The 19,094-nt window shown below is 37.8% G+C and overlaps 2 protein-coding genes across 7 annotated transcripts in view; one reads left to right on the top strand and one right to left on the bottom strand.

Moving 5' to 3' along the window:
* LOC115335601 (radial spoke head 10 homolog B2-like) overlaps window positions 1-11,019 on the top strand; it is a 25,054-nt gene extending 14,035 nt beyond the window's left edge. The window contains exons 18-23 of one of the 6 annotated variants that reach the window (XM_030001528.2): window positions 58-99; window positions 312-363; window positions 893-1,009; window positions 2,099-2,294; window positions 2,738-2,963; window positions 10,706-11,019. In XM_030001528.2, the coding sequence (XP_029857388.1) occupies window positions 58-99; window positions 312-363; window positions 893-1,009; window positions 2,099-2,294; window positions 2,738-2,936 (606 nt within the window). In that variant the 3' untranslated portion in view covers window positions 2,937-2,963; window positions 10,706-11,019. Of the gene's footprint in view, window positions 1-57; window positions 100-311; window positions 364-710; window positions 867-892; window positions 1,010-2,098; window positions 2,295-2,737; window positions 3,452-10,705 lie in introns of those variants that run through there. The other 5 variants (XM_030001531.2, XM_030001533.2, XM_041120135.1 and 2 more) reach the window with 5 other exon arrangements.
* CCZ1 (CCZ1 homolog, vacuolar protein trafficking and biogenesis associated) lies at window positions 3,508-19,094 on the bottom strand. The gene is made up of 15 exons (XM_030001536.2): window positions 18,865-19,094; window positions 16,999-17,096; window positions 16,792-16,885; window positions 16,620-16,694; window positions 15,515-15,562; window positions 14,803-14,886; window positions 12,295-12,470; window positions 11,571-11,652; window positions 10,852-10,913; window positions 9,802-9,913; window positions 9,158-9,191; window positions 8,702-8,819; window positions 6,248-6,406; window positions 5,019-5,146; window positions 3,508-3,846 (listed from the first exon to the last, which is right to left on the bottom strand). Exons 1-15 carry the CDS (start codon window positions 18,961-18,963, stop codon window positions 3,791-3,793), a joined length of 1,425 nt encoding a protein of 474 aa, XP_029857396.1. The 5' UTR covers window positions 18,964-19,094; the 3' UTR covers window positions 3,508-3,790.

Genomic DNA, 19,094 nt, shown 5'->3' with positions numbered 1-19,094 from the left:
AGAAGGACATGTCTAAGAACAGAAACTTTCATTCTCTGTACTTCTATCTTTCCCTAGCTCCAAAATAGGGTAATCCTACTTCCCTGGCTGGTATCAAAGGTAAAGTGTTATGACCAATTTGCTAATACTTGAAAGTGTGAAACACTATGGTAACTTAAATGCTTTGAAATAGGCATAATTGCAGAATGCATTTGGTTGGCAGAATGCTTTGGAGATATGAATTTGCATGACTCAAACGGACATGTGATTTCAGTTTTTAATTTGAACACAAGTCCAGGCATTTAGTAACTGAATTTAAAACTTCTTGCCAGCCACTGAGACCTTGTGAAGACAGAGGGCATCCTCTTCAAGAATTTCTACTGGGTGAGTACTGTCGTTACCATAAGCATCTATAAGCAGTGGTGCTGGAGGAGATTCACTCTTTTTACAGCTTTAAAGATGATTAAAACAGTAGCTAATCATTGAAACAGCTGGATGTATTGCAATTACAGAGGGTAACTGGATTCAGTTTGGCAATTATGACAAGGTTTACGTTTAGCTTTCCATACCTGCTATACACAGATAGGCTGGGCAAGTTTGAATCTCTGAATTTTTTGTGCTTTTTAATTAGAAGCTATCACATTTTCCATAAAAAAAAAAAAAAAAAACTTAAAGGCTTCTAAAAACTAAATTCTTCCTCTTCTGTCCCACTCATTTGGGCATGGAAACAGGAGACTGAACTCTGCACTGTGCCTTCATTATAAACAAACTTTTCATCAGTACAGAAGTATTTCAACTACAGATCTAGCTGTAAGGTCAGATGACAATTTATATTTATTTGTGCTGAAGATCAAACCTGATATTTAATGTACAGAATTACAGACTGAGTGATTTTATTTTTCTTTCTTTGTAGTATCAGATACTGTCCTCTCATTTCACACAACTCATGGAGATACCAAAGATGTTCTGTCATTGTTCAGCTGGAACGCACAAAAAGAACAAGATTTCTGTCCTGCAAAGGAATTGACAGGTAAAGCAGTCCTACTGTTTTAAGACTAACACAAAAAAATCCCTCATAGCTCTTGAATTGCAAAATTTTTATTGTATATGCAGATTTCAGCTTGTCACAAGAGGGCAGTAAATGAACATTAATTCTGGAGGAAGATTTTTAAAGAAAATTTTTAGAAGAAATTTTTTAAATAAAATGAAACTTAATAATTAAATGAGACGTTTAAGTACTTACTTAAATAGTTTCCCTAATTTTAAAATGCCACATTTTATTTGTAGGGCATCTAAAAGCTGTAATTTGTATTTACTCTGAGAAACTCAATCCTCAAGCCTGACCTTTTTTTTTGTCTTGGACAAATAAAAGATATTACTGCTATGTCTTGCTTCTTTTACTTAATATAAGAATTATTATTAATGATGTGCCACCATTAGCTGGGGCAAGATGTCTTATGTTATGACAAGCCAGCATTCATGCAGAAGAGAAATCACTATGAGCATTTTCATATGTTGATGCTAGTAATCTTTTTATACCATCTCCCTTCTGGCTGAGTAGCAGATCTCATCTGGGTTGTTTTTCGTGCTTGTTAAATGTTTTCTACCAAATCTCAGAACATAGGTAGACAAGGATCTTTGTGTAGTCATCAGCTCTTTCACTGAAATCTGATGACTGAAAAATTACAGATTGGAAAAAACATTGTTTCTTAAAGAACCAGCAGATGGACAGATTTTTTGACAGTCACAGAACAGAATTGAATGCAAGCATCCAGTTGTTTTCAGGTAGTCATGTTTGTTCCTTCATTCCTCCATGCACAGGAGTCATGGATACTGAACTGTCATCATATTACTGCAGAAGACATTTATCATAGGATTAAAGGGGAAAGTTCATATTCTTTTGATGCCATTCCCAGGGACCAGTCACTCTGAAGACCCACAAAAGGGCCATCACCTTTCACATGCATTAGTTAAACATTTCTCACAGTTGTCATCTTCTGTACCATGCAGAAGCCAGACCTTCCCATTGCAGAGTGTCAGAGCTGCAATATTATAGTCCAAAACGCATTTGAAAGAGAAGTGCCCTACTAAATAAACATGTTTAATTTACATGTTGCAGATGAACCAAAAGAAGCCAAAACTGAACGAGATGAGGAATTTAGTCTGTGGCTGTGTCGGGTGCAAATCTTTTTTACAACCAAGTTCTTTCCTGCCTACCACCATGAAAAAGTGGTGAGGGAAAAAATAAAAGAAAATCAAATACAGGATGCTGAATTAACTGAGCTGAGAAAGATCAAGGATGAGGAGCTGGCAAAGTGAGTGTTGTATCGTATCTTGAAGTACTGTTACCTCTTATTTTCTACTAACAAATTTATTGAAAATGAGAAGTGTGCTTTAATAAAGTAGTATAGCATACTGTAACTGGGAAAACAAACTCATCCAGGTATAAGCAGCAACATACAGAATGTAGCTCATGTGATTTCTGTTACTGTCAGGAGTAACATATACAGGCTGCTTTCAGGTTACAGAAGTCTTAATTCTCTGATATTTCCTAGCCCTTGAGCCATGCTCTGTGTAAAGGCAGCTAAGAAATATTTTTTTTACGTACCATAAGTCAGACTTGAAGTGGTAACTAGACAGATTTTCTGCTTCTCTACAATTTGACAGTTTATACTGCTCATACTGCAAATATAGCTATAGTTGCTTAGCCAATACCCCCTCTCTTGCAGTACATTAAATTTAAATTTTGTTCACTCAGACTTATTGCTGGAAGAGAAGCAGAAGAGGCAAAAAGGCAAGAAGCAGCTGCAGCAGAAAAAACATTTGACTCCAAGCATGCAGACTTTAAGGAGTTAGAGGAGCCTGTCACACAGTTAGTATCCCCTCCAGAGGCACCCATTGTAGGACCCCCAGTTGTTACAAAGGTGCCTGCTGGCAAAAAGAGAAAGAAGAAATAAATCTAATGAGAACTACTGAAGCTTCAAGTAAGTAAGTACTCTTTGAATAAGAGAAAAAAAAAAAAACCACCAACAAAAGAGCCACACTTGCAGTAAGGTCTAAAATACAAATATGATAAAACTGTATCCACAAGACTTGCTGGTGTCAGAGGGAAACTGTCTGCTCTTAAACCAAGGGTCTTGGGAAAGAGAATATAGTCATGTAAATGAGTATAATAACCCTTTAAACAAAACTATTCCAGAAGTCACTATTTGAGTTGTACCTAAAAATTCCCTCAGTGTTAAACTGATACAATCATGACAAGATATCAGTTCTTATATGTCCCAATGAAATGGTTTCTGCTTAAACATGGTTTATTTGACTGAAATACTGCATATAAACAAGTATGTAAGAATTGGACAATGACTTTAAATTGGGCTGAAGCAGGAGCTGCAAAGAACAGGTCAACCTAGGATGTTCTTTGTTGAGGGGTCTTTGGTAACCAGTCTAGTTTCACATTGTAGAAAATTAGCAGAAAGTCACATGATGCAAATGAACACAGGAAAACAAAAAGATGCCCTTAAAAGTGTAACAATTATTAGTTTTATTTTCCAGTAAAATATTCACATAACGATATCAGAATGGAATGGTACAGATGAATTCAGACTGGTTTTTAATTAGTTTGCACATAAACATCTTTAAAATCTAAAAATTTTATGATCAAGAGTTTACAGATTTTAGTAGAAATTTTGATTCTTACAAAGCAAGTATTGCTTTACTATTGTCATTATTCCAGTCAATAATATGACTAATAACTTTTCATGTTGAACAAGTGTCTGACATTGACATCTTCAATAAATCAGCCCTTTGCAGATCAATCCAAGAAAAAAATATTATTAAACTGTGTTGCACAAAGTTTCTTCACTTCTTCTGTTAAAAAAAAAAAAAAGAGAAGATATTTCAGTATGATATTTTATAGGAATCTCCACAAGAAAAACCCTGGGGATCATCCAGAGAATATAATCAAATTCAAACAGAAAACACCCTAGGAGTTTCTAATGTAGAAATACATTTAATGTTACTCTGTCTTCAGTAAGAGAAGGTTGAGTCAAGTCTGACATTTTACACTGTCTGAAAGATGAGTTGTATTCTAAGTGGCTAAAGTGTAAATGATGGTTTGAGTTTGCTGCTCAGCCATGCATCTTGTCAAACTTTTACACTGCAATAGCAGAAGACTTAGCTTCAACAAAAGGAAGTATGTTATAACCCCTTTTCAGGGGAAGGAGGGATTAGGGTAGTCTGTTAAAATAAATCAAGTCAGCTTTTTTTTCATGACAACTTTTGCTTCATGCTGTTTGGCAGACAACATTTCCTAAGTTTATCAGGCACAGAAACACTCATTTACTGTTTCTGTATGGCAGGTTTGATCCTGAAAGACAATTAGAAATGATTGTGTAAGTCCTGCAACCCATTCCTCTTTTTAAAATTTAGGTTGCCAGGCTTTGGTCTTGGAAAAGTATTAATTCTTTCCCATCATCCAAGTGAGCACACTGCTTCTTATTAAAACAGCCCTAAAATTGCTGCAAGAAATACTCAAACTGCCCTTTCTCTTCAAGTCTATATAAAAGCTTATTGCATCTTAAGGTTAATTTGCACTCTTAGTCATAGTAAATAATTCTCAAAAGAGCATTAGAAACAAAACAACAATGGAATGAGGATCACTGACAGCATAGTCATTATGTATAAGTAACCTACCCATGGACCACTGACAAATAAAACCTAACTCAGATGTAAATATATTCATCTCAGCTGTAATACACTTCATTAATTACTCCTAAATTAAGCTTGCAGAGCTCTCCTCTATTATTTGAAGTAGGAAGAATGACTGATTAATAATTAAGAACATCTGCTGAATATTTATGCTGTTCTTTCACAGCTGGTAGAAGGCAGACTAAAACCTTATGCAAACTTACCTGGTCTGTCATAGATCAATCCCTCTCTAGATTTCTTGTAAGATGGATTTTATTACTTCTCCAGGTACATACATTACTAAAATGTATTCTTAGTAACTGTATTTAAAGGTAATAAAAACCAATCCTTACCGTTAACTTCAATCAGATTTGCATTTTTTTGATTCAAAATAACATACAGTTCTCGCTGGTCTGACTTTTTCCCAACTACCCAGTAATCACTCATTGCCTTCACAATAATTTCCTCATCTTCATCAACTCTGAAAGAAGTTTTAGAAAGTAAAGAAGGTGGCAGCAAGTTCATCTTCAACAACTTTATTTGTAGTCATTAGGACAGCTTAATGTCATGAACTGTTGGGGTTGTGCAGTTTCAAAGAGACACTACCAATACTAACTTAGACATAATTCAGCAATCTAGGATGAAGGCTTCATAAACAGCTGCTTAGGACAATTACAGCCCCAGATGAGCAAATCATCAATTTGTCCACCAGCCAAATACTCCAATGCTTTGGAGAAAACACCTATCCTCCATACTGTTAAGGACATACTTCATAGAATTGTGATTTGCTACACAGTGATCAAAAAGTTGGAGATAGAAATGTGAAAGCTTAGTATCACCATACCAACTGTTAAACCTAGAACTAAACTGTGCTGAACAACTAGATGTATTACATAAAGCAGTCACGAACCCAGTACTTCCACAATATGAGGAAACATACTTTTTTCATTTATAGAAAAATGAAAACCTTGTCCTTAAGCAGAGTGGGAAAACTGCTACTTGCTAATTATAGACATCAATTATTCAGCATTTTTGTGTTCTTTGTTAATTTTTATAGTGACAGAGCATCTGTCCCACCTTGAAGAACCATACCTATTGACAAGAAACCAGTTATCTTCTCTATCAGCAGTAACTGCAAGGTTTGCATTTCATCTACTGTCTAATCCCTAAAAGCAGCCAGCTTTTTCAGAGGATGGTATAATATAGGCAGAAGCAGGTTTCCCTGTCCTTTATACTACTTAGCCAGAGATTAGACAGACTTAAGTGCAAAAGCACTAGGCTTCACATCCCTTTTATGTTTGTTATGGCTACTCTGAAGTTTCAAATAGATGAGAGATTTTCTTGGATAGAGACCCTGGTCCTTCTTCAAATTATTTTTTTTTTTTAAAAGTACAACAGAAGTTTTGTTTAAGACAGACTACTTCTAAACCAACACAAAATACCAAATATGACCCATATTATACCATTTATCTCACAGAGCTATGAATAGCCATGCATGAACAAGACGACATCAAAGCTTCACTCATTTGAAAAAATCTACTTGATAGAAGGAGTTGCAGACTATTTAATAGTTAAGCATTACCTGGAGAAGTCACTGTTGATGTCACCGAGAATCTTCATGAGGTCAGGGTGAACAGATGCAAGTGATACACTGGGTGTTTTCCTCATGTGAATGGTACTTTTCTCTGCCAGGTTCATGTGATTGAAATAGATAAACTTAAACTGAGGCTCCTTCTCAGCCCTAGGAATATTTTTAAAAAGAAAAAGAAAAAAGGTGACTTGTGAATACTGACACATTCTACAAGCACAGGCTTCACAGGGAACAGGTAACTAGCCAGTGCAAAGCTTACTCAGACATCCTGAAGTTATCTTCATGTTGAAGAGACCCAAGTACATTAAGACTTGTGGCATGACCAAACTTCATTTTAACACACTTTCTTGGATGGGAGGGGTGGGAAAAGCAAGCCTGCCAAACCAACCAGTTTTTCCCCTTCTGCTGCTTAGGCTGCTAGTAAATAGACACAGGGGAGTCTAAAGGCATTGTCCCACTTCCCAGTAGTGGCTTGTTTGCATTTTTCTAATGAGCTGTTTTTCCTCTGTCCCCATTTTGTTTCTTTGCTGCTGTCCCCAGTGCCAGTCCAATCTGGTTTGAATGGATGCTAGGTCTTTAATTTGATCAATAAGTAATCTTCCACTCACATCTTTGTTATTTGTTACAATGAAAAGAAAGAACTCTTCCTTGATCCAGGCAATTAGATTTCCCATCATTTGTGTGGGCCAAGCAAGAGACTATTTTCAAACTCCTGCCTTGACAGTCTTCCTCCATTCCCTCTTTTATTAATAATAAAAAAATCTGTCACTTAGAGCTATAGTTTTGGTAGAAGTCACAACAAATTCAGACTGGCAAAAACTGGCTGTAACAATTGGTACTTCAGGCTATGTATTATTTAGAATCAGGGAGATACTGTGATGACACCACTCACCTTAGCAAACAACTAGATACCCTTGCTCTCTTGTCACCCAGATGCATTAGCGTCAAGAAACTGTATCATGTTTTCAGGACACCAAGGCATTAAACTTTAAAAGAGTTAAAGCTGCCAAAGCCAGTCCCAGATGACATTAAAAAACTCCAAGCTTAATGATTTAGTAGATTGGCACAATTTCAAGCACATCCTATTCTATACCCTGCGATTTTGCTCATTTGGCACGCTACCACTAAATGAGTCTGGTCAAACACCTATCTTTGGTTTAATTCCTCTTTTGTTGTCATATGCAATGCTGTTCTTGCTTCCCTAAGTAACAAATCTATCTAAAAATAAATACAATTTTATGGAAAATCAGCTATAGTTCCAAGTGAAGTGTATTTTCCAAAGCATTAACATCCTTTTTCATTTGACTTTTTTTTTTTTTTTGCCACCCAAGTAGTTACCTTAGTCCTGCAAAATAGAAAAAATAAGACAGTTTCTTCCTCACCTACCATACATGGCAACACTTCAAGCAGCAGTAATTCTGGAAAAAAGTACTCAACTGTAAAGCTTATATTGTAACCAAATAATCCACTCACTAAAATCCCCATTTCAAACTGTTAAACAAAAGTTGTTCTAGTATCTAGACCTTCATTTTCCATTTGGACTTGTAACAGAGTTAAAAGTTACATATACTCTGTCCAAGCTGTAAGTACTTTTGTCTAAGGCAATACTCAGAGCTAGTGGTGTCAGTGTCCACTTGATGTGAAAAATACATTTCCTATTTTAACATCATACAAAATAGCAGAAAGTCAAAGGAAATCAGCACAGAGGCTGTGGGTACAAAGACAGTGAGTGATCTTTTTAATTTTTTTTTTTTTTTTTTTTTTTTTTTTAAAACCTCAATTGTTCTACTAGCCCAAGGGCTATTTGTGAACATTATGAGATTCTGTTTTCCTCAAGAAAAGTTAGAAAGTATAAACTGAAGTTAAGATTTTGCAGGAACTGCTACTTCTCTACTTCAACATGGGGGACAGTGACAGAAGACTACCACTTCAGTTGGCATTTTTGCCATCTGGTATATATTTTTGCAAGCACAGTAACCTGTAGAACTCATTATCTGCATGCGTCAGCTAGTCTCATTTCAGATATGAAAGAAACAAAACCTAGAAGTTCCACCTCTTGTATCTGAATAATCTGCCAACAGCTGGGGGTTGAGGAAGCAGAATCCCAGTTGATAATAGTGAGACTTATCTTAATATTTACATGATTCTTATTCTGCAACAATTATGCACATAGAGGAAAAAGGTTTCAGCCACACAATAAACATCTGATCTGTTCCTAAATTAGTAACATGTATGTTGTTACTTCAGGGAGACCTAAATATGCAACAACAGGCACTTTATAAATGCTTAAGATGCAGAAAGGTAGATAAACATCATTTAAAGTACACAGTTAACTTAATGCTTTCAACATTTGCACTCATGTTACCATTATTTAAGTTGTTCATTAAACCTAATTTTTAACCAACTAATGAGGGACTGCAACAGGAGCACAAATGTGGTACAAACCCTGATATTCTCTTGTTGATGTTGTACTGTTCACATATGTCTGATGCTAACACGGTGAGTTGAGGCCCAACAATGCTGTCCAGTTTACGGCAAAACTCCAGCGTAGGTGGAATTGAAGCTAGGTGATAGGTAAAGAAAAGGGAGAGATGAGATTCTCTTCCCACAGTTGAAGGTACAGTTTCTGTAGTTGTTTTCTTTAAACATCGATGAGAGGCCTCTCTCTTAATTATAACCTTCTGGATGATTTTGAAAGTCCATGGCTAACTGAAGCAATATTTACTCATTTTATTGTGTATATTGAGTTACTTATACCACTGGAACAAAAACCAAAAGACTGATAAAAGCACTCATGAAGAGGCTCAAATAAATTAACATGAGTATTTTTCAAGAGTAAAAACAAGTTGCATTTTGTACTAACTATGTCTTGCCAAATAAGTGATGCTAGTAGGTACTTACCATCAATCATAAAGCAGACAGCTGCACTCATGGCCTGGAACAAAAAAGTTAAAGCAAAAAAACCATTTACAACAGGTTACCTCAACTACCTCAAATAAATGACAATACTTCAGTGAGGTCACACACAGGTAAACCAGTTAAAAAAAATAATCTACTTCAAAGGTAACACTTCAATAGGATAATCTCTTTGCAATCCTGCACAACACAGGATAGTTAAGATTTTAAAAACTGTTAACTGGGCTGAATTTTAAGTTGTAGGGGAAAGGTAAAATTTGCTAAAAATGCATTTTATGCAAGGATATATGTCTGCAAGAAACTTGCATTTAATTTAAAAAAAATATTAGTTTTTTGTTTTATTGATTAATACTACATAAAGCCAGGTATGAAACCACTTGAAGTAACTGAAGGCTGGTATTTTGTTTTAATAAAACAACTGTTTTGAGGAGGGTACAGGAGAGGGAAAAAGAGGATTCAGGCTTTAAAGCTTGTTGCTAGAAACACCAAAGAGTTTTCTGTCTCTTTGCTTTAACCTGGTCATATGGATTGTATAGAAAGACACATTGATAAGTACTTCACATCCTTGTCGTCTTCATTGTATACAGATTCCTAATTCTGTGGAATAATTGCATAGAAAAACATAATACCTTATAAACAATTAAATGAAGCTCTTCATAAGTGTCATCAGTGTTAACAAATATTTTGGGGAAACGGCATTTTGCTTCTGGATCATTAAGATTTAAAGGTCCAGTAAGAAACCTAGAAAATAATTCAATAGGTGAGATACGATGAATTCTTGCATTTCATTTTTTCCTATTTAACAGATGTTCTTGAAACTAACAATTACTTGTGTCTATGAATGTATTTGAATACAATGAGTTTTCAGCTATCCAGATAGGCACAGACCCCTTAATATATTATCTCAGCACTCTTACATTTTCAAAGTATTATTTACATATATGCTCCAAAGAATTACAGAAACAGAATCAGAAAGCCCTAATAACACTAAGGAAATAAACTGTGCAGACCAAAGGAACAACGAAACTCTTTCCACATTCAAGTTGTAACTTATCTTTAAAAACCCTTTTTTTGTTGCTACTGGGAAAGCACTCTTCCTTTGCTTTCCAACAGTACATTCAAATTAGTTTTATGTAAAACAGTGGTGTGCTAGAAGCACCTAAACTTGGAGGGATGTGGGGGACAGACGGATGGGACAAGTAGTGTGTGCCAGCGCCTTCATCCCAAAAGAATACAATAAATCAGGCAAGAGGAATTATTGTGATTAAAGACAGACATCCAAACCCACAACTATTCAAAATAATGTTGCCCAGCTGATTAAGTACAGAATTCCCCACTCCGACATGCTGAGTACAGAGGGAAAATAAATAGATAAATCCCTAGATTAAATCTACACCTTTGTCTGAAGTGCCTGACTGAAAAGAAATGACCGGAGCAGTTCCAAAATTTTTCATGCAGTGCATTAAGAACAGTGGGGAAGAAAAATAAACGTGCAGTAGTGTTAATGAAGCCTTTTCTCTTTTTTTTTTCCAGAGGTCAAGTTTTACATTGCACCAACTACTGCGTGACACTCTAGAATGAACTGTGTGTGGAAAACATACTCAAAATACATGTACTCCTCCCAAACATTTTGTCCTTGAGGGAAGAAGCAGTAGAAGGTGACAGTAAACAAGAGCTACCTTCCATAGTGTTGTAGATTTCCTGGCATTTCAGCACGTATTGGAGAATCTCTTCCCGCTAACTGAAGCAAAAAAAGAACACACACAAGAAAAAACAGCTTAGAGAGGTATCTTCTGTTATATTTTGTGGACTGTCTTTAAATCAAAGCAAACCATTTGCAGAAATCACCACTCATAAAGATACATACTTTGTGTAACATGAAGGAGATAAAGCTAACGTGTAAGAGATGCTGATAGAACAGGGCATTTTGATTTTGCATTTATTAATTTAAAAATTTTGCTTATGGAGCTTTTTGATGGGGGGGAGGGACAACTAATTCCATGTGGTCTTATGGCACTCCATGCTGCATTTAGCCATTAAGCTGAAGCGATTCATTTGCAGTACTGGGCAGTCATCAGGTATCAACACTGAGTAAACTCCCTATTACTATCCCATATCCAAATTATCAGCACAATTCCTATTGTAAGCATTAGGTGCAAATACTACTGAGTTCAGTGAAGTGCCCCGAAAGCAATACATCTCAGAATTTCTAAACTAAAATTTAAGAGCAGGGCGCGTGAAAAGAGAAGATATTCCTCTCTGGTATTTTAGCCCTTAGTGGTACCAAAAAGAAAATGAAGAAAAAAAACCCCAAACACAAAACCCAAAACTAACCCCACCCCCCCATCCCCACCCCCACAAAAAAAACCAAAACCAAAAACCCCTCTAACTACCATACCTCAGGCTCCATGTGCCTTGGAAACAGAGATGTCGTGAGATATTTGTATAAAATTCTCATGTCGTCTTGTTCCAGTCCACTCCTAGAACATCAGGGAGAAAAACAAATGCAAGTGATGTTTGTCCTGCAGTTCAGATCATATGTTTTCCTCTAACCAAAACTTAGGCAAAGCACATACCAAACTAGGGTAGCAACATTTCAATGTCTCAGTATATTCAATCCCAGAACATTCGTCTTTAATAAAATGTTACGTTTATTTGCTAAATACAAACCACATCTAAATTAGCTGTAAACCAGAAGAGAAATAGAAACGATATTTAAACAAAGATCAAGTTTGCTATTCGTAAGTCCATTTTTAAGTAGAACTCTTCACAAGCATTGCCAGTTTCCTGGTTCAGAACCATATGAAGAACAATCCTTTAATTAACTGTCTCTACTAAAGGGTCCTACAGAGGACCTTGTATATATGCACAGAGGCTCTTAGGATGGAAATTACAAGGATACTTCTCTAGCTGCTCCTCAGGCCAACGTGGAAGTAATCATTTGGTACAGGTTAGAGATTTTAAAGCTAAAGACCAATGCCTTTCTTACATATCACTCATCCTACCATTCAGTTTTATCATTCTCATGCAACTCTTTCACTGATTCAGAAGCTTTGCTATTATGGCACTTATTTATAGGATAAGAAATTGAAGACACACAAAAGAATTATCAAAGTACCTACCAGATAAGCTGGTCATTGTAGAGAAATGCAGTATACTTGACTATGTTCAGGCTTTCTTCCATCCTGTTAATAAATGACTGAATTTTCAAGTAAGTCATTTTATCCAGTGGAAAGAAGCTGATTCCACAAAACACATCCAGCAGATCGCAAGACTGTAAATGCAGTGTCTGCAAGTACTAAGAGAATAATGACAGTTGTTTTTTAGAATTCAGAAAACTTCCAACATGTAGATTTAAATGATAAATTTGAGTCTAATCCCCAGTAATCTGGACTAACGATCAAAAAAAAAAAAAGCAAACCCCACCAAAAAACCCCCACCCTTCCAGTTCTGCTTGTATGACATACTCCTTCATGGGGGGACAGACTTTTTAGTAGGGTCTGTAGCAATAAGACAAGGGGTAATGGTTTTAAACTAAAAGAAGGTAGATTCAGACTAGATATAAGAATTTTTTTTATGATGAGGGTGGTGAAACACTGGAACAGGTTGCCCAGAGAAGTGGTAGGTGCCACATCACTGGAAATATTCAAGGTCAGGCTGGAAGGGGCTTTGAGCAACCTGATCTAGTTGAAGATGTCCCTGCTCATTGCAGGGCAGGTTGGACTAGATGACCTTTAAAGGTCCCTTCCAACCCAAACTGTTCTATGATTCTATGTGTGAGTGTGTGAATGTGATTCCAGGTGTCAGCTCGCTATTACTTAATCATAGTGACAACAGCTTTTAAGGCTAGCTCAAGATCTTTTGAGAGTATAAGAAAGCACAGCCTAACTTACTAATATTTAATTTCAGAAGTAACTCTGTAGAAATATTGGCAGATAAATCCACTAGCTTTCAGTGTGCAAAGGAAAAGATAATTTCTATTATTCTCTTTCTTGCTAGACTGTAACCTTTACCAAGAGACTTGAAATGCACTATCAAATGTTCTGCTCTGTGAAAGATGAGTTATCCAATGGCTCCCTCTACAGTCATTTCACATTACCAAAACAACCAAGAAGTAAAATCCTTGCAGACAATAGCATGACAGATCTCTGTAACAGTTTATAGTCTAAGTCTCATTTCCTTTCAGTGTTTCAGTCCGGTCCAAGCCTGCCAGCAACATGTAGTCAATTTGTTCAATAGGGTTATAATAGAACAACGTGCATGACTAAATTTTTTAAGCATTTCTAATTCCCCAGTGAAAAAAAGAAACAACTTTTCCTTGGATTTCTTTGTTATGCAAATCCATAGCGATTACTGTTTTATCTTCAGTAGGAACTTCAAAGAAAAACGTTTTAAAGATAAAAATCTATTACTTCCATTTTTGCCATGCTCTATTTTTTAACTTAGTCTAGACGGAAGTATACCCCAGCTAATCAAACAAGTACTCCTTGTGCCAACAGTGTTCATTCTAGAGTCTCTTACAAAAAACAAGCAAAAACCCTCCCAAAACCCACAAACAACGGCTGTCCTAAGATCAGACTCAACTGTACTTTTGTTTACACTATCACAACATTGTGTTATTTTAAAAACCTGTTAAGACAACAAAATTTTAAACACCAGTACACAGTGTCTACTCTCCATCATTATCAGAGATACCAATATTCACATCTCTACCACAAGAGAATTAACTGCTGACAGCAGTCCTCTGTTTCCTCCTCCCATGCAAACGAGAAAAATAGCTGCAGACAGACACTTCAGTGCCATCTTTTAAAGCTAGCTTGATGAAACTTTTCATGTAGGAACTCAAAATTCTGCCAGACATGACTACTCAGTCTGTCACATTATGTGAAAAATACCTGAATACTATTTGATGGATTTCTTGCTCAGAAATAGGTTTTGTTTTCCATCCTTTCACTAAAACATTTGCTTTTAAAGACTGAAATTAAATTCTGAAGACTAGTTATAACCAAGGCAATATTTCCTGAAACCTTATCAGACATGACTACTAATTCCACATGGGGTGGGGGGTAGAAGTAAAAATTACAACTATCCATTACTTCACAGTACTATAGGACTTTAAGTCTGTGCTTGCAGGTTGTGGAATCTCCACCCCCAGGTGTTTTCAAGACTCATCCAGCCAAAGTCCTGTGCAGTCTAGTTTGAATTCAGTGTTACCCTACTTTGAGTAGGAGGCTGAACTGGATGACCTCTCCAGATTCCTTCCAACCTGAATGATTCTGCAACAGTTACTCAAATAGGTCTGCACAGACTGTTACCACACTAACCAATTCAAACATTAAAACAGAATTTCCAAAGAATGAACATGATTCCATCGAAAAAAATATCCAACAGCTAAGCCGTTCCATCAAGCCATAACCCTGCTTGTGGTTCAACTCCACTTAAAGAACCTAACACATTAGTAGGAAGCAGGAATTATTTCCAAAAAATGAGCAACCAGACTTTTCGTGTTGCCACTACACCTTTTCCACTGCTTGTGTTTTATAGTCATACTGCAGCCACTTCGAGAAGATTTTTGCATTTTAATTCCAGTGCAGAATCACACTGTATGTGCCTGAAAGATAAGGTCTTACCCGATGGAAGAATTTCTCTAGTCTCTCCTTTAGAACTTTTACACCTCCATCTTCCATGGCTTTCAGGAATGTACCATTGAAAAGCTAATAGTTAAAAGAAAAAAAGATATCTGTCAGTTGGGTAGTCATTTAAAATAATTTCTTATAACTTGGCCATGAATATAGCTAGATTACAATACAGCTCCTGTTTCTCAGTCTTTGGACCCCACATAGATCCAAATGTACCCCTTCTTTATTGAAGAAACATCTCTGAGGTTTGCAGAGTCCAGGTATATATGGCAGCAGAGGCAGAATTAGAAAAGAAAACTAAATTCTTTAATGCTAGAGAAATTATTTATCTGTGTCACTTAAGTATCTTGTGCTCTTGCTTTGTAACAGCCAGATTGATGGCCTTTATCCAGTATTGTTTCTCCAACAGATAATATCTAACACCATCAAAATTAAATGCTTAGTAGTGTAACTGCCCATGAAAAGAAATCTGGACTTCACAGAAATTAGAAAGCTCTTCTTTTTACAGTAAGCTAATGAACCAGCACAGGTAACTGCAAAAGCTTTATTCTTCTCTTCCATCAGCACCATTACAGCTTCAGGAAGAGAGCAGACAATAGTAATGAGACAAGAATGTCAAAGCAATGATGAGCTTGCACATCCAAATGGTACCACCAGGATCTCTTCCTCTGCCCAGAAGAGGAGCCTCCAGTATTAGCTCTACCTTGTACATGCTGTAGCACTGCTGTAGGACCGAACTATAAACCTTGTCCTGCAGAAAAGAGAGCAGGACATTAGTATAAGCAGAGGCAGAATTTCAAATATTTTGGCTGAGCTCCACATAACATGTTTTCAAAGAGCCAGCAAACACACAAATTAGAGCAATCAATCTCTGAAAAGTTAAATAGCATTTTCAGTCAGCATCTAGAAATTACTTTGTACTTACAAAGTACTATTTCTATAAAGGGAATCCCTTCCACCCTTACATTTAATACCAAAAGCACCTTATTAACTCATGCACAAGATACCAGTTGCAAATAGTGCCCTTCCCTAAGACCAGTGGCCAGTGAAAATTAACTTATATTTCTGACTAGTTTTCTCTTCATCCAAGTCAAAGGCTAAAGGAGGTGGGACACCACCGCAGGTTTTTATTGAGATAGGATCTTAACCCAGCTGAAAAAAAGACTATTTTATTGTTTGTCTGGCAAAATAAGAGTGCCTGTGACACCAGTCCTTTTCTCAGAACACAATGAGGACCAGAACTAGTGCACACTGTAATGAACGGAGGCAGCATAAGCAACCAGCTTTTTAAATATTATTCCACCCAGTCAAATACCCTTCCTGTATACAATTAAACTGACCTAATGATACTGAAGTTTGGACATGAAATCCCATGATAGTTATGAGCTGTTTGTTTTTCCAGATTATTAGTAAAGATTACTAGCAGTCTTAAGAAAGTAGTAACATTATACTTAAACCTAATAAAAATACGTAATGTAAAATCTTGCAAGATCTTTATTAAACAAACAGATCCTAAGAAAAATTCACCTATTCCAGGCTAAAAGTCTCACAGCTTTATATTTCACCGATGTTTATTGGGTGATCTTGAACTGCTATCTGGATAATTCTCTCTCTTGCTCTCTTTAAACTTTATTGAAAAGTACTTTGCCCTTTTTCCATTTATGGAGATATATTTTTATATATATATAATCAATTTGGAAGCAGTTCAAGAAGAATCAAACTATAGATATTTCTGGAGGTACTCTTAAAATATAATAAAACCCATTTGGAAAAAAAAAAAAAAAAAAAAGAAAAAAGTTCAGTATTACCAGTAATTCTTCTTCCTGATATTCATAGACTGGCTTTCCATCTTTGTGTTTTTCTATTATCGGATTCCGTACAACCTAGAAAGTGGAACAGGCTGGTATTAGACAATGCAGAATGCATTGAGAACATTGCGATATAATGTTTTAGAAATATGCATATCACATGCATAAGTACCATGACCATCCAGAAGTTTTCTTCAGGTTCATGGAAAAATTGTCTATTCTTCTGCGTATGTAGGGATTTTGCAGGTTTTGTTGGACTAAAAGTCCTGGAAATAAAACATATATCTATATTTATACACACAAAAAGAAAACATACGATGGGAAATTTAAACTACAGTGCTTGTGCTAATACAATGAGCTGTGCAATCAGACTGCATACCTTGTGAATTGTACTATAGCTTCACATAGTCCCACATTTCTAATTTTTTCATTCTTTTCTACTTCATTTGGGTGATAGAAGAGAATCTTCTTTTCCTCCTATAATTTTAAAAAAGAATCAAAGCAAATGCATTTTAACAGAATCAGAGTTAAAGAATACTGAGTTCATGGTTTGCTTGTTTTTTAACTTTAATCCCTTAATTTCCTAGACTGATTTTTATCTTGTAACTAAATGGGCTTCTGTAATAACGGATAAAAGGCATATTTAAGCACACTTAAACAGTCAGTCATCCCAAGATATCTCAAAATGCTTTATAAATTGAAGGCTATTGAAATAATAGGCCCTCGTCACTTCACAGCTCGTTTAAAGCAAGGCTGGCTTCAAAGCCAGCTCAGATTGCCCAGGGCCTTGTCCAGTCAAGTTTTGGATATCTCCAAAGATGGAGATTCCATAACCTTTCCAGGCCCCCCTCTGCTGTTTGACCACTTCACTGTGAAGAATTTTTTTCTTCTATCTCATTGGAATTTCCCTTGCTGGAACTTCTTCCATTAACTCTCATCCTTTCATTTCAAGGACCTGACTCCATCCTCTATAGCCACCCTTTAGGCAGTGAAGACAGCTATCAGACGCCCTTCCACATCGTCTCTTCTTCAGGCTGCACAAATCCAGTTACCGTAAGGCTCTCCCGGTACATCACGGACTGTGGCCCTCTGACCTACTCAGTGGCCCTCCATTGGCCTTGCTTCAGTTTGGCAGTATTTCTCCTGCTCTGGCAAGCCCAGAGGAACACAGTGCCCACCGGCAGTCTCACAAGCGCTGAACAGAGGGGAAGCAATCACTTCACCTGACCTGCTAATGCATACTCACTCAAAACAGCCCGATATGCTGTTTTCACTGCCACAAGCGCACACTGCTGATTCACGTACGACCTGTTGTTCACTTAGAACTCCCTGGTCCTGTTTTGCAAAGCTGCTTTCTAACCAGTCAGCCCCTGGCCTGTCATGGTGCACGAGATTATTTCATTCCACACGTGGGACTTTGCATTTGCCTTCGTTGAGCTCCACGAGGTTTCTGCTAGCCCATTTCCCCAGCTTGCTGAGGGTCCCTCCGAATAGCAGCCCTACCCGCCGGTGTGTCAACAGTTTCCCCAGTTTGGCGTCACCCATGGACTTGTTGAGGGTGCACTCAGTCTCATCACCCTGGTCATTAGTAAGTATGCAAGTACACTGCCCTGTTCAAAAACTATTAAAACTAAAGATTATCACATGAACCATACAATACACTTATCTAAAAACAGAGGCTCTAGCTTCTTGAATTTACTTATTAAAGATCACAATGGCAAGAAAATACTAGCAATAACTTGAATTTATCCCATTTAAACACTAAGCTTTCTACCATACTGTATCTACCTGGAGAAAATTACTTTTAGAAAAAGTTACTTCCTCAGTAAAACATAGTTACCAACAGACCAGCTCCCCATCTACAATATTTTACGTGCTGCTGTCGAAAACCCCCTCGGCTACCATTCCTTTTTAGCCCGAAGCAGAGGCAGACCTAGACGCAGGTGGCACTCGTCCCCGGCCCCGCCGAAGACAGACGAGACGCGAGCCGCGGTCACGGCGGCCGCGGGCAGGGAAAGCCGCGGCTCCCCCCTCCCCAGCGGCCGCCTTTGTTCGGGGATGCTCGGCGGAGGGGGGAGCGTTAATCCCGCGGGCGCAGGCTGCGGCCCAGGCCTCGGGGAGGGACGGCAGAACCGAGACAGCCGCCCCGGGGCCCCCCCGCGGCAACCGAGCCCGGGACAGAGCCGGGCCGGGAGGCTGCCCTCCTCTCCCCACAGCCCCGGGACGCGACGCCCCGCTCCGGTACCTCTCCCTCTTTGGGGCCCAGCTTGGGGTTGTAGATGAAGAAACTGAGCAGGGTCGGAGCGAGCTGTTTCTCCTGGCCGGCTCCCCCCGCCGTCGCCATACTGAGCCTGAAGCGAGCGCGCCTGGGGCCGGCAGCCGCCACACACCATCAGGGAGCAGCGCGGGGCCCTCCGCCGGCACCGGCCCCGCAGCACTTCCGCCTTCTTCCCCCCTCGCCCCGGAAGAGCACGG

Source organism: Aquila chrysaetos, chromosome 25 (assembly GCF_900496995.4).
Source record: "Aquila chrysaetos chrysaetos chromosome 25, bAquChr1.4, whole genome shotgun sequence".
NCBI lineage: Eukaryota > Metazoa > Chordata > Aves > Accipitriformes > Accipitridae > Aquila > Aquila chrysaetos.
Note: the sequence above shows the minus strand (reverse complement) of the source record. Positions and strands in the feature narration are given on the sequence as shown.